The sequence below is a fragment of the Dermacentor albipictus genome, unplaced genomic scaffold (assembly GCF_038994185.2).
Source record: "Dermacentor albipictus isolate Rhodes 1998 colony unplaced genomic scaffold, USDA_Dalb.pri_finalv2 scaffold_14, whole genome shotgun sequence".
NCBI lineage: Eukaryota > Metazoa > Arthropoda > Arachnida > Ixodida > Ixodidae > Dermacentor > Dermacentor albipictus.
Window position 1 is genome coordinate 8,882,881 of NW_027225568.1, and position 15,991 is coordinate 8,898,871.

Here is a 15,991-nt window from a genome sequence, read left to right on the forward strand (position 1 = left end):
ATTGTGTTATCTGCAACAGGCATGTTTAAAAATTCAGTAAAACCTAAAAATGATCACTGCGTATCATGCACATTGAACCTGTATGCAGAATACACTTGTATTTCAATCAAACCAATTGAAAGAATTGCCTCAAATCACTGCCCAGTATCCAAGAAATATGCTGCACTGGAAGTAAAAAGCCTTCAGCTACTTTATTTTCAGTGTTTCAGAAGTGCTTGTGATGGCCTCCTCGACTACCATATACATTGAACAATTATTTTATAACTTTTTTTCCTGCTTGCATAGTACGTACTGAAGATAACTCACTTAATACAATCAGGCTGCAAATGTATCAGTATATTTTGCTTAGCATAGTTAGTCTCTATGGCAAGGCAAGCATTGAGATATATGCAAGGGGTGATCAGGTCGGCAAAACAGAGACATTCTTAGTGCAAAATAGTACCGTATGTGCCCTTTATGTATAAATATTGACACGTGGACTTGTTTATCTTTTTTGGGTGAGCACTTTTCACCGTCTAACAAATGCTATCGCTCAGTGTGGGACATGCCTGCACGTATCGGAAGTTTCTGAAATGTTATCGATGGTTCCATTCGCTGTCTCTTGTCACCGAACTTTGTGTAATTGCATTGCATGTATGTGTAACGCGAATGATGTAGAACTTTCTGGAAAGCACACAGGGACCAGCGATTACTCTGGAACGTTCGATGGCTCGTGTATAAAAGCCGACGCGCTTGACCAGCAGATCAGAGATTTTCGACGATCACTGACTGTGCTCGCCGCTATCATTGTTCTTTGAGTATTGCCTGCTTTTGAGGGCACAGGTTCACCCAATAAAACACCAGTTTCACCAATCCCAGTATTGCTGCCTTCTTCACTGTCCCTACTATGTGACGATATTTGGCATTACTTTGCATTAAAACTAGCACAACACCACAAACAGAAAACTGTAGCATGCATGCCATGCATGAAAGGAGGGTATGAATTTGCCTGAGCAGGTCAAACTGATTCTGAAATAACTTAGAGAAGACAGGGGCATTAGAGTGAAAGGCACACAGATTATAGAATTAGTACTGAGTGTTTTAGCTTTCAGTGCAGCAGGCTGCGACACAAGACGAGGCTGTTTGCTGCTGTTTCATAGGAAAAGCCAGGGCTTTCAATTTGCCTGTGCCAAGTGGAAAAAGCCAAGTGTGCAGCGAGCTGCTGTCACACTAAATGATTTCAATAACCAGAGGAAATCCGTAGGATATTTTTTCCAAAGACACCTTAATTTTGAAGTTTTGTTTCCAGCTCAGCTATTTGACAGGGTTATAGTAATTATGTGTATGCATAGTAATTATGCGTATAGAGAGACAAACGTGAAGAATCATTATGGCAAAATCTAACACAGCTCCATTCATGATGCCAGAATTTGCTTTTTTTCCTTTTTCATTCATCATAATCATCAGCCTATTTTATGTCCACTGCAGGACGAAGGCCTCTCCCTGCGATCTCCAATCACCCCTGTCCTGTGCCCACCGATTCCAGCTAGCACTTGCAAATTTCTTAATTTTATCACCCCACCTAGACTTCTGCTGTCCTCAACTGTGTTTTCCTTCTCTTGGCACCCATTCTGTGACCCTAATGGTCCAACGGTTATCTACTCTACGCATTACAAGACCTGCCCAGCACCATTTCTTTCTCTTAATGTCAATTAGAATATCAGCTAAGCCTGTTTGCTCTCTGATCCAAACCGCTCTCTTTTGTGTCTTAACGTTAGGCCTCGCATTCTTTGTTCCATCGCTCTTTGCGCAGTCCTTAGCTTATTCTCAAGCTTCTTTCTCACTCCCCATATGTAATCATCGGTAAAATGCATTGATAGTACACTTTTCTTTTCAATAATAACAGTAAGCTTCCAGTCAGGATCTGATAATGCCTACCGTATGCGTTACAACCCATTTTCAATCTTCTGAAGATTTCCTTCTCATGATCAGGGTCCCCTGTTAGTAATTGCCATAGGTAAATGTACTCCTTCACAGACTTGAGAGGCTGACTGGCAATCCTGAACTCTTGTTCACTTGCCAGGCTATTGACCAATAGCTTTGTATTCAGCATAATACCTAATCTTCAACCCAACTCTTACATTTTCTCTGTTAAGGTCCTCAATCATTTGTTGTAACTCGACCTAGTGTTGCTAAACAGGACAATGTCATATGCGAATTAAAGGTTGCCAAGATATTTGCCGTTGATCCTTACTCCTAAGCCTTCCCAATTTAACAGCTTGTGAATACGTCTTCCAAGCGCGCAGTGAATAGCACTGGAGAGATTGTCTCCTTGTCTGACCCCTTTCTTTATAAGTATCTTCCTACTTTTCTTGTGGAGAATTAAGGTAGCTGTGGAATCTATGTACATACTTTCAAAGATATTTACGTAAACGTCCTGTACTCCTTGATTACATATTCCCTCTATGACTGCTGGTATCGACTGAATCAAATGCCTTTTCGTAGTCTATGAAAGCCATATAGAGAGGCTGATTGTACTCTGCTGATTTTTCGATTACTTGATTGATGACATGGATGTGATCCATTGTAGAGTGTCCCTTCCTGAAGCCAGCCTGTTTCCTTGGTTGACTAAAGTCCAGTGCTGCCCTTACTCTATTGGAGGCTATCTTGGTGAATATTTGATATAATATTGGAAGTAAGCTAATAAGCCCATAATTTTTCAATTCTTTAACATCTCCCTTTTTGTGGATTAGCATAATGTTGGCATTCTTCCAGCTCTCTAGAACCCTTGAAATGGATAGACAGTTTGTATAAAGGGCCGCTAGTTTTTCAAGCATTGTGTCTCCACTGTCTTTGATTAAATCGACTGGTAGTCCATCTTCTGCCGCTTTCCCCCGTATCATGTCTTTCAATGCCCTTCTAACTTCATCGCTAGTTATTGAAGGAGCCTCTCTAACCTCTTCATTACTAATTTGAATGGAGGTATCGTGGCTGCTTTGGGTACCGTACAGGTCAGTATAGAATTATTCCGCAGCTTTTACTAGATCTTCGAGATTGCTGATGATATTACCCTGTCTATCTTTCAGTGCATACACCTTGGTTTGTCCTATGGCAAGTTTCCATTGCACTGCTTTCAGGCTGCATCCATTTTTACTGCTTCCTCAGTCTTTCTCACGTTATAATTTCGTATATCCCTTATTTTCTCCTTGCTGATTAGTTTTGACAGTTCCGCGAATTCTATCTGATCTCTTAAGTTGAACACCTTCATTCTTTGTTGTTTCTTTATTAGGTGCTTTGTTACTTGTGAGAGCTCACCGACTGGTTGCCTTAGCGCCTTACTTCCCACTTTAATTTCTAATTCTGAAACCAGCCTAGTTATGGTTTCATTCATTGTCTCTATGTCATCTTCATCTCTCTGTTCTAAGGCTGCATATTTGTTTGCAAGTTCGAACCTGAATTGGTCTGCTTTTACTTTTACTGCATCTAGGTTGACCTGTATCTTCTTGACCAATTTTGCTCTTTCTCACTTCAAATTGAGGTGAATCCTAGCCCTTACTAACAAATGATCACTGCACTTTACCCTATCTAACACTTCTATATCCTGCACTATGCTGGGATCGTCAGAAAGTATTAAATCAATTTCATTTCTTGTTTCACCATTAGGGCTTTTCCATGTCCACTTTTTGTTCGAACGCTTCCTGAAGACAGTGTTCATTACTCGCAGCTTATTTCTTTCTGCGAATTCTACCAACATCTCTCCTCGAGTGTTCCTAGAATCCATGCCGTAGTTGCCGATTGTTTGTTCACCAGCTTGCTTTTTGCCCACTTTTGCATTAAAGTCGCCATTGAATACAGTATACTGAGTTTGCACTTTTAGCATCGCTAATTCAACATCTTCCTAAAGCTGTTCTTTCTTCTTCATCATGACTGGAGGTTAGAGCGTAAGTTGGTACTACCTTTATACTGTACCTCCTATTCAGCTTTATTACGACTACTTCTCTACTGCTACCCTCTCATTAATGCTGTAGAATTTATCAATATTGCCTGCTATGTCCTTATGGATTAGGAATCCTACTCCAAACTGCTTATCTGGTAGCCCTCTATAACAGAGGATGTGGCCATTTGTCAGCACGGTATAAACCTGACTACTTCTTCTAACCTCACTAAGGCCAATGATATCCCAAACAATGCCCGATAGTTCCTCAAAAAGTCCTGCTAGGCTAGCTTCACTCGAGAGGGTTCGGGTGTTAACCGTTGCAAGGGTCAGTTTCCATTGGTGGCCTGTCCGGGTCCAGAGATTCTTAGCACCCTTTGCTGTGTTACAGGCCTGACCACTGCCTTGGTCAGGTGCTCCGAAGCTGCTGGGGACCATTGGGTTTTTGAATGAGTCATTAGGGAGGGTGTGGCCAAATACTGCACCAGGGAGGCTAATTCCTGTTCTCGTGAGGGAGTGTCTTGTTGGAGCTTAGTGGGTCTTCCTTATTTGGTTGTACCTGTGTTAGTATAGCCCCACTTGCTCTCAGCGTTTTTGTCAGTGTCAGGTGCCACTAGAAGCTTGGAGATGTAGTGTACTAGGGGAGGTGAATTTGAGTTTCCCGCCTTCAGGGAAAAAAAAAATATGCGCGAGGATTCGACCTTCTGACTGTGGCAACCAAGCATCCAGGCAAGCTCAGTCAGGTAACCCTGCGGGCTGTCAGGCCCCCTTATGCCGGAGAATTACAACCCAGACAATCCTACGTGCCTGACAACATGCTTGAATTAACCATGATATATGAGTTTTTCTGATGACGGCAGGTGGCATGACATAGTAATTCTCAATGGTTCTAACATCATGGTTTCGGAGTTTCTTGTACGCATACGGCCATGAATGCGACTAGATACACGGTATTCGGTGATTCCAGCGACTATAAACGGTGCGACGGTAGGTCGAAATGGCTGCCGAGATGGTGATAAGGCGATCTCGCAAGCGTGCGCACCTCGAGCAGCAAAGCATGTCAGGCCATCTGGTTTCGCTGCAGACCATACTTTCTCTCTCGCTAAAGAGACGCAAAGGTGTGTAAATGAAGACGAAGCTACGTTCAACATCGGTCACATCATATGCTGCGGCAGCAAGTCCATTAGAGACGACTTTTGTAAAGGGGACCACAGAAGCATTGCGGAAAAAGAAGATGTGGACAGAAAAGACGCTCACTGGTGACTAAGTTTATATTCAGAGACAAAACACCAGGAACGTTATTGTGCATGAGATGTAATCGAGAACTGTAAAAAAATGTGTACATTTTACATATTATATATATATATACACATATATAAGATTAGCTAAAAACGGGGCATACATGACTATCAATAATGACAGCTATAGTGTCATCATCATCGTCCTCTTTTATGTCCACTGCAGGACGAAGGCCTCTCCCTGCAAACTCCAATTACTCCTGTCCTGCACCAACCGATTCCAACTAGCGCCCGCAAATTTCCTAATTTCGTCGCACCACCTAGACTTCTGCAGTCTTTACTGCACTTCCCTTCTCTTGGTACCCATTCTGTCACCCTAATAGTCCAACGGTTATCTAATATACGCATTACATGACCTGCCCAGCGCCATTTCTTTCTCTTAATGTTTATTAGAATATCGTCTATGCAATCCAACACATTTTTATTCTTCTGTGAATTTCCTTCTCATGATCAGCGTTCCCTTCGATTAATTGACCTAAGTAAACTAGAGGCTGACTGGCGATCCTGAATTCTTGTTCCTTTGCCTGGCTATTTATCATTATATTTATCTCCTGCATATTAATCTTCAACCCCACTCTTACACTCTGTCTGTTGAGGTCTTCAATCATTTGTTGTAATTCGTCTGCATTGCTGTTCAATCAAACAATGTCATCGGCAAACCGAAGGTTGCCGAGATGTCACCGGCGATCTTTACTCCTAAGCCTTCCCAGTTTAATAGCTTGAATACTTCTATGCACGCAGTGAATAGCATTAGAGAGATTGTGTCTCCCTGTCTGACCCCTTTCTTTAGAGGTACCTTCCTGCTTTTCTTGTGTAGAATTGAGGTAGCTGTAGAACCTCCGTAGATATTTTCCAATGTATTTACGTAAGCCTTCTGTATTTTTTGATATTCTTGATTCTTGAATGGGCCTATAATTTTTCAGTTCTTTACTGTCTCCCTTTCTGTGGATTAGTATATTGTTTGCATTCTTCCAGTTTCCTGGGACCCTTGCAGTCGATAGAGACTTCGTACAGAGAGCCGCCAGTTTTCCTAGCATTGTCTCCTCCATCTTTGATTAAATGGACTGTTATTCCATCGTCTGCTGCTGCTTTTTCCTGTTTCATGCCTTCTGACCTCATCTCTAGTTACAGGAGGAGTTTCTGTATCCTGTTCATTATCGTTCTGAATGGAGTTCTCCTGAGTCCTCTGGGTACTGTACAGGTCAGTATAGAATTCTTCCACTGCATTTATTATACCTTCGAGATTGCTGATGATATTACCCTACTTATCTTTCAGTGCATACATCTTGATTTGTCCTATGCCAAGTTTCCTTCTCACTGATTTCAGGCTGCGTCCATTTTTTATGGCTTCTTCAGTCTTTCTCACGTTATATTTTCGAATATCACTTATTTTCGCTTTGTTGATCAGTTTTGACAGTTCCACGAATTCTATTTTATCTCTTGAGTTGGACACTTCCATTCTTTGTCGTTTCTTTATTAGGTGGTTTGTTACTTGGGAGAGCTTGCCTACTGGTTGCCTTGGTGCCTTGCCTCCCACTTCAATAGCTGCCTCTGAAGCTAGCTTCGTTATGGTTTCATTCATTACCTCTATGTCATCATCACCATATCTCTGTTCTAAGGCTGCATATTTGTTTGCAAGTACCAGCCTAAATTTGTCTGCTTTTACCCTCACGGCCTCTAAGTTGACCTGTTTTTTTCTTGACCAATTTTACTCTTTCTCTGTTCAATTGTAAAGGTCAGTGTGTCGTTACTAGCTTTGAAAATGCTCATGGGCATGAAGCCACATATTTGTGTTTTTGCAAACACTTAGTAAATGCAAGCGCATACCGATTGCTATAGTGTAGGTCATAGCAACAACGGCACGTGGAAGTGGCCTGACAATAGTCATTCCAAAATAACATTCGGGAGGAGAGTGACAGAGGAGGTGGCATAGAAACTTCAGCCAAGAGCGAGTAACATAAATTCCTTATCCATCAGATGCACTGACGGAGCATCAATACAAAGGTTAGCACGAGCGTGAATATGGCCTGCCTCGAGGATTTCCCTTTTGAGTCTGCCTCTGGATCTGCTTTTAATCTTGGTTTTATCGAAAGGGGGCTTACAGCCACAAACCCTGCAGTGCTCAGGAAGGTCCGCAGAGTTGCTCAGGGCCTTTAAAAATGAAGAATATTCTCTTAGCTTGTCATTTAAACAGCGCCCCGTCTGCCCAATGTAAACTATCCCGCAGTTGACTGGTATCTTATATACCACTTTGGTAGCACAGGAGGCGAGTGGTTTCATGTGTTTCTTTCCACAGGTCTTGTTCTTGTTGTGGCTGTTTTGCAAAGGCCCACAACCGAGAAAGCTTGAGAGGAGCTGTGAAAACGAGGCCAACGCTGTGGTTTTTCCTGATCTTTTAGGTAGTGTGAAATCGTTTTGTCTCTGAGTATATACTTAGTTGCAAGCGAACGTCTTTCCTGTCCACGTCTCCTTTCTTCGCAACGCTTCTGCGTTCCCCTTTGCAAAAATCATGGTAAACAAACTAGCATAACAGCTTACTATTCCATTAGAGACACAGAGATCAGCGTCGAATCGCTCTGCCTGCAGACGAGTGCAATGAAGGGCCCGCTGCACTGCGTTAACACTACAGTACGTGAAGGTACAGGCTCTGTAAACGTCAGTATGTCGTTACTAGCCTCGAAAATGCTTACAGGCATGAAGCCATATATTTGTGTTTTCTCAAACACTTAATAAACGAAAGCACATACCGGTAACAGATGTTAGTTGTTCTTGAAGTGCTCCTGTTTTCAACAAATTAATCCTGTGCAGTAAGAAACAAAGCTTAGTGCATTTCGAAATGTAAAAATTGAAAAGTGGCTGTATAATAGAACAATTTACAAAACTCGTAACGTACAGGGGTGATCAGGCTCATCTAGAGCCTTGAGCAGTGTACGGCGGAGCAAATGAAATGAAATTTAGCGTAGCTGTTTGACTAATAATAATAATATTTGGGGTTTTACGTGCCAAAACCACTTTCTGATTATGAGGCACGCCGTAGTGGAGGACTCCGGAAATTTTGACCACCTGGGGTTCTTTAACGTGCACCTAAATCTAAGCACACGGGTGTTTTCGCATTTCGCCCCCATCGAAATGCGGCCGCCGTGGCCGGGATTCGATCCCGCGACCTCGTGCTCAGCAGCCCAACACCATAGCTGTTTGACTAATGACAAAATGCTTGTGCCTGAACGGGTTTCATGGTTTTCCACTTGCATTTCGAGTTGTTTCTTCATAACTCGGTACCTCCTTTAAAATCTGTTTCTTCCTTGCGCAGAGCTCGGCTCAATCGCTTTAGACAAGTGGGATCACCTTTGTACGCAATTCAGTGTCATGCAATGTAGTGTGAGCTTCGTAACTGGTTCTAGCGCCTCAGGTCGTTACGCCTGTCTTGAAGTACATTTTAAAGACACGTTTGCAATGAACACTCGCTGCGGCATGGTTTGAGCACTGCGGCACGCTGCACATGCGATTACTATTCCCTTTCTTCCTCATCAGCACGCCCATGCATACTGCAGACCGAACCGCCAAACTGCGTCGCAGACTTCTATCACCGGGTGACTGCTTCGGAGGAAGGCCGCAGGGCACCGCCTGCATCGCTGGAATTACCGAATATCTTCGGCGAATTTGAACAGCACTTAAAGTAATGTGGAAAAAAAAAAGGAAAATGAGAAAAGGAAACTTCCAGCGCTTACTGGGAATTCACTAGTCGCGTATGGACGGAGCTACACCAAACCGCTCATTGTCTTGTCTTCCTGCCTCAGGCATCGGGGAAGTCTTTCCGAATGAGACGGAATTGATACTGAAGGACTGCCCAAGGCTGAGGTGTCGGATGTCAGGGGGGTGGATTGGCAGAGACTTTTGCTCAAAAGGCAAATCGCTACTAGAGTAGTGAGACGGGCCGCCAGAGCAATATGGCTCTGAGCCGTGCGTAAAATTGGCAACCTTGGAAACGGCCATGCTCTATGCTTGGAAAGCACTTACACCATGCCTCCTTTAAGCTACAGCGAATGCGTCCGTGATCAGTTAGACATTGTTTGTACACTTCGAGCGGGAAAGCTACCGACGTCCCTTTTGCAGCCGCACTTGCAATACTTGCAATTTAGCAGTTGTGAAGACATGCTAGTGATCTATGGGAGTACAAATGGAAACATGTGAAAATGAACATAAGTGCCAATTTAGAAGAAATAAATGAGCGCAAACTACGACCTTTTTTACTCAATGAAAATCTGCATGTGAACTTTGCAATTGCTGTAATGCAGTGATTTGGGCTTGTTGGTATGACATCGTGAGGCTTATAGCACGTGAAAAGACAAGGGCAAAAGGAAGACATGACACACACAGGCGCTAACTTGCAAATATCTTTATTTCGAGCAACGGACCCACACATATATACAATTTTTTCGCATACATCATGACAACCATTATCGTCCTTTGCTCGAAATAAAGATTGTTGCTGCAAGTTAGCGCCTGTGTGTGTCACGTCTTCCTTTCGTAATTGTCTTTTCATGCGCAACAAGCCTCACGTTGCAACTCGTGTTGCTACATGTTTTTTTTTCCTTATTGTTTGCGTGATATTGCAAACCTTCTCATCACTTTTCTGTCTTCCTTTTGGGCAAGAAGATTTTTTTTTGGGGGGGGGGGGGAGGGGGTCTCACTATTGTTAACGTTCAGTCTTCAGTGGCAGTGAGGGCCAAATTAGTTAGCCAAATCATTAATTTCACAATAAAAGTGAAAAATCTTTGGTAAATAGCTGCACATACAGGGTCTGTCCTGAAAGTAATGTCAGTAAATTTATTGTGACGCGAATGTATGTCAGAGTACGGTCTAAGCGGATGAAACTGGTAGTGGGGGAACCCAGCTAAGCAGCACTCCGTCGTTCAGTGTGCTCGAAGCATCGGAAAATGCAGGACGGGCTTGTCCGTGAGAGTTGTTTTTTGGTCTTGTGCATGTCAAAATGCAGCGCTCGTTAGAACAAAGATATGCAATCAAGTTTTGCGTGAAACTTGGTAAGACCGCTACGGAAACTGTTACTATGCTTAAGACTGCTTACAAAGAACATGCCCTGTCAGATCAGCAAGTGTTTCGGTGGCACAAGGCCTTTTCGGAAGGCTGGGAAGAGGTCAACGACAAGAACCGCGCCGGACGGCGATCCATGACCACCGCGGCTGACAATGTGATGCAAGTGAGGGAACTGTTGAACTCAGACCAACGATTAAGCGTTCGTTTAATGGCCGACATGGTAAACTTTCCGAAAACTCCAGTTCATAAAATTGTTACAAACGATATTGGCGTGCGGAAGGTGTGCGCAAAAATGGTTCCAAAAGTGCTCATTGATGACCAAAAGTCACGCTGCGTGGAAACGTGCCAAGAAAACCTCGGCATGTGCAAACGTGATAGGAAATATTTGGACAACGTCATTATAGTTGATGAGACTTGGGTACTTGAATATGACCCTGAAACCAAAAGGCAATCATCGTAGTGGCACACGCACTCGTTCCCTCACAAGAAGAAAACCAGGATGAGCAAACGAAAGCTCAAGATCATGTTCATCGCTTTTTTTTTTTTTGGACATCCACGGACTGGTTCATCCCGAGTCTGTAGAACCTGGAACCACTGTTAGCTCCAAATATTATGAGGAAGTTCTCAAAAGACTGAAACACAGGGTTCAACGCATGCGGCTGGACATCGCAGACAACTGGAAGTTGCACCACGATTATGCGCCGGCCCACAGTGCCTTCATTGTCACTGACTACCTGGTTAAAGCAGGGGTGCCAACGATCCCCCAGCCCCCTTTACAGTCCATATTTGGCACTCCCCCGACTTTTTCTGTTTCCACGCCTCGAGACACCCCTGAAAGGCAAGCATTTTGGGACAGTGGACGGGATCAAGCAGCTTGCACCACAGCATTAAAGGCTATTTCCGAGGAAGACTACCGCAACGCATTCGAGAGCTGGAAGTCTCGCTGGAGCTGATGTATCGATGCAAAAGGAGAGTATTTTGAAGATATTTAAACAGTTGTAATGATAAATTCAATAAATGATTTTTAACCGCCTTACTGACACTACTTTCAGGACAGACCCCGTATATGCTTGCTTACTTATCATGCAAGTTGTTGTGTACTAATATCACATGTCACACTGTCACTGCATTTTCATGAGTATCGCTTACCAGCCACGCAAGCAGCAGTTGGTGGATCACATGTTCATCACCCTATAAAAGGGCACTGCATCAATAAACGTTGTCTGTTCCACCCTGGCGTCCAGCTGATACACAACACAAGTAATAAAATATGGCAGCCTAAAACTTTATTGCTACATATTGTACTAGTACTACATATTGTGTCTATGAATAGAATCCAACCAGACAGGCACTAGCATGCTGAGCATGTGATGCGAGCGGTGGCCACAGTACTCTCCAAGGTAAGATGCTTGTGCTAATATGTGGCATGTTTGAGGAAAAAGTGGAAGAGTGTTTTGCCTTTCTAGCAATACACATCAACTCCTGAGCTTTGTTTAGATGTGATGTGCCTATACAGTGAAGAGAATACATTAACCAACTGAGGAACATGACTTCCCCTGCTTAGTGTACCATACTTTGTCATGGTGCACTGCTGCTCTTAGACCAGTGGTTTATTGCTTCGTTATGTAGGCACACTGCACATAAAGAAATCAGCGACAGGAGGCACAAGGGCTGAATTGTATTTCTGAGAGGGCAAAATCTTCTAGACTTCTTTTCAGTGTGTGACATGTCAGACAGTTCCTGTATACTGTGTAGATAGCACCATTCTTTAACCCTCTCAATGTCGTTGTTTTAGAGCACAGCTCTTAGGTCACACAGCTCTTAGGTCCCCGTTCCTGCATTTCACATCAGCATCCTCCCTTGGCATAACCGAGCAAATGAGCACAGCTAAGGATGAAAGAGCGAACGTGGAGCAAAGTGAGGAGACTGTGAGGAGGAAAGCAGAGGAGGGAGGGTATGATGAAAGCATGAGAATAAAGTGCAGTGCTACGCAAGACGAGCTTTGCGGCGACGACTGCTACAAGATGGTGCCAGAGTAGCGCGCCAACATCTGTTCACCAATGGCATGCGGCGAGCGCGTCCACCAATGCCATACATGAAAACAAAGCGCAGCACGAGCGGAGGTCCGTCTGTGGCGGCTGCTGTTGATCGCACCCTCACGTCCCCCCACGCGCTGCCTCTCATGATCTCCTGATTAGCGAGGCCGTCGCGCCACACTTCACTCAATTTGCTATGTGCCGCGCGAGACAGATTGTCCACGCAAGTCAATATATTGCGAAATGAAAACACATATCGAGCTGTGTTCAAATTTCACATCAGCGAGTACGATAATGATTGGTGAATCTTTTTTTTCTGATATTATAAAACAAACACAATGCATTATTTTTGGTTGTCCAGAAAAGAAAAAAAATGACACATGGCGAATGCTCTCCTGGTGCAATCCTCACATTCCTATATGATAAAAGAAATGTCGAAAGGTACATGGCAGGACAGAAATGTGAAAACATACCAGTACATGAGTGACATTGAAACGGTCAAACTTGCCACTATGCCACTCCATCTCATCGACGGCAGGTAGTAAAGGTACTAAAGTAAGAAACAAACAGGAAATGGGAAGTTGTACTAGCGGCAAATATATGGTGACTTTACTATAATATAATTGCCAGTGCGCCCCGTAGAGTTATCCAGCAACAGCGTGTATGCTGCAATATGTACTCATGTGAAAATACATGCCAGCGTACTCAAACTGTCAATTTTAACTTTTGTGTATTTACTCACTGGTACTCCGAGCCCAATCTGGATCCTTCCTTTCCATATAAAATCCAAATGTACTCACTTTTATGTCTTCATCAGTTTTTAAATTTATAAATGTCAGCCTAAACATGAATTTTCCCAGAATGTCCTCGTTTCTAAATCAGTCATCAGTAGTAAGGTGCCACAGGATATCAGCCACTGATACAAAAATGCTTTAAGCTCTCATGCTTCTGCTACCACTTTGGTACCTTTGTTGTCGGAAATTATTAGAAGCTCTCAAATAATAACAACTAACAATATCTCAATAACTAACAAAATTCACTGTATTGTATTTATTGTCTTTGTAACCTATATTACCCACTCCCCTCTGTAATGCCTTTGGCCCTGAGAGTATAATAAATAAATAAATAAATAAATAAATAAATAAATAAATAAATAAATAAATAAATAAATAAATATAACAGGTTAGAAGCAATAGTATAAGGGCTATATTGTCACTGCTATGAGCAGAATCTTGGCATTACTAAGGGTTGCATTGAAGAGTTCTTCTCCATGATGTGTTCCAAATTGTGTAGGGAAATTGCACAAAGTTCATATCCCTTTGATTCACCTAGAACCACGTAAAATCTTGCACTACTTTATTCTTTATTTAACAGAGAAATGGTGGTGTTTGCATAATGCTACTTCATACAAGGGCAAACTTCAGGCAGACCAAGTTTGTGGATTTCTCTGAACTTGGGGGGAGATATGCAGATCTAATGCATATTTAGGAATCTATGTGCAGCGGTTAATTAAATGCTATAAATTTACCCATTCCATTCCTGTGTCCTTGGTGTAAAGGAAACTGGCATGCATACATGTGCTCTTGTGCGCTCGTGCTACTCAATGTGACATGCAGCAATCATCGCAAAAGACCTAGCTGGCATAGGCACAATAAAAGTATGTGTGTGATTGTGGCCAAATGGTTAGAGCATTGGGTTGCTGTGCTGGGGGACAGGTTTGATTCCACCATCCCGCATGTAATTGATTTTTTTTCTTCTTTTCTTAAGTGAGCTATTCGGCAAGACAACAGCAGCACCCAGCAGCTATAGTCATGAAAGTCGGAGAGGATTTGCAAAGAAAGCTTCACTTTAATAGTGCAGGCTCCGTGCAGGAGGTTCCAGCTTATTCAGCACAGAAGTAGCACTGAACTGGTGTAAAACATGTAATGCAATGCCAGGCAAACCAAATAAAATAGTTTTTGTGAACTCTGTGCTCTCTTTTCTGTATTTGTTTAACATGGATAATCAAAGCAACACACACTTCACCTATGGTTTCAGTTGGAAGCTAGCGCTGCCTCCATTTTATTATAACTATTGCAGTGCTCTCAAGCTTCTCCAAAATAAATGGTGCATGGCTGACTGTGACTAAATGAGTGCTTGGCAGTTCAGGATAATGCATGTCTGCTATGAATGAATATGTCCAGGTTGTCTGTTCATCTTAATTAAGGGAAAATTAACAGGCTTTTATTTCAGCAGTAGGGCAAAGTAACTTGAGGGTCAGTTGTGAGAACGGAATTCATATCAATGTCTTAAAAATAATCTAACAATAGGATGCAGCGGTACAACACAACTCTTTAAAAAGCAGTACCCACCATTCTGGGAGGCATCGTCCTCATCCTCCTTTTCGTCCTCGTCGTCAGAGTTACTGCGTGTGGCCCACAGGACAGCAGGCACATCCCTAATGTTCCGAAGGCGGCTCCCTTGAATGGACATGACTATGCGCAAGTTGTCTTTGATGCCCACATTGGCTTCAGACAAATCACAGTGATTCACCACTCTGTTGGGAGACAGGGAATCTACTGCATTGTCTGGTTCTGCCAACAATTCTAATTTTGCACCAAGATGCAGGCATGACTATTGCTGGCAAATCAAACTGCAACACCCCCAATAAACTGATCACTGAACCTGGTCTTAACTAGACCAGAGGTGTTTTAACGAAGTGAATGCGACAGAGGAAGTTTGCTCTTTTGAAAAAGAGTTTTACTGATCTTCTGAAACGCTAGTAAATAACTGTGCAAAAGGAGGTTTTGTAATTAGCAACTCCAAATAGTAAACCAAGATAGAGCAAGATAAGTGTACTGAAAACAATTCAGCTTTATACAAGAAAGGTGCAAACATACTCACTGAAAAAATTGGGTTAAAGAGCACTTTCAAGACAACTTATGGTACTTAATAAAACAAATGTTTGGTTAGCATGACTAAAAACGGTACAACTTACAATCTGCATATTTTCAATGGCACTGAGTCACTGATGTAACAAGCATGTATGTACATAGCTAACGACCCTATTAGAAACATAGGAGCCGCCCTACCTCTAACACGACGAGCAACACTTTCCAATGCCTATATATTTTTCTCCTCACTTTCCCCTTGGTTTGAATCTCTTGCCAATTGGCATACTCTCAATGACATGCTGTGGCCTGTCTTTCTGTCAGGACAGGAGGTGGCAAGTTCAAAAGAGGTGATCAGAAGTTTTTGGTTCCCCAGCCTTTCCACCGCCCCCACATGTGAAAAGCCTCAATGCAAACAGTTAAAGGGCAAATCCACATATTTTTTTCAGGACCCCATATCTCAGTGAAGTTTGTGCTGTCCGGGACTCATTGGTTAAGTGTGCTAAACAAAGCAACTGCCATAGCCACGAGTGGCACTGGCTAAAACTCCCAATACCCAGGAAAGGTAACCTGAAGATGGGCACAGCAGTAGCAAACACATGATGCAGAAGATGCAAGTTACACTACCATCTGCAGAAAGTTGTGCTTTCGTTCACTTGCATTTTCCTTTACTTTATTATTTCTAGATTTCAATTAAAAATAAGTCAACTTCCTCTATGCTTTCTTGAGATTTATTGTCTATTTATTTTACAGTTAAACCTCGATATAACAAACCTCGATTTAAAGAAATTCGCACTGTAACAAACTATTTTCATTTAC

The 15,991-nt window shown here is 42.7% G+C and overlaps 1 protein-coding gene across 2 annotated transcripts in view; it reads right to left on the minus strand.

Moving 5' to 3' along the window:
• The window catches only part of LOC135913494 (motile sperm domain-containing protein 1-like), a 50,862-nt gene that overhangs the window by 14,914 nt on the left and 19,957 nt on the right, over positions 1–15,991 (minus strand). Inside the window, exons 4-6 of one of the 2 annotated variants that reach the window (XM_065446062.1) lie at positions 14,654–14,838; positions 12,776–12,852; positions 7,991–8,011 (exon numbers count right to left, since the gene is read on the minus strand). In XM_065446062.1, the coding sequence (XP_065302134.1) occupies positions 8,006–8,011; positions 12,776–12,852; positions 14,654–14,838 (268 nt within the window). In that variant the 3' untranslated portion in view covers positions 7,991–8,005. Of the gene's footprint in view, positions 1–7,990; positions 8,012–12,775; positions 12,853–14,653; positions 14,839–15,991 lie in introns of those variants that run through there. The other variant, XM_065446061.1, reaches the window with a different exon arrangement.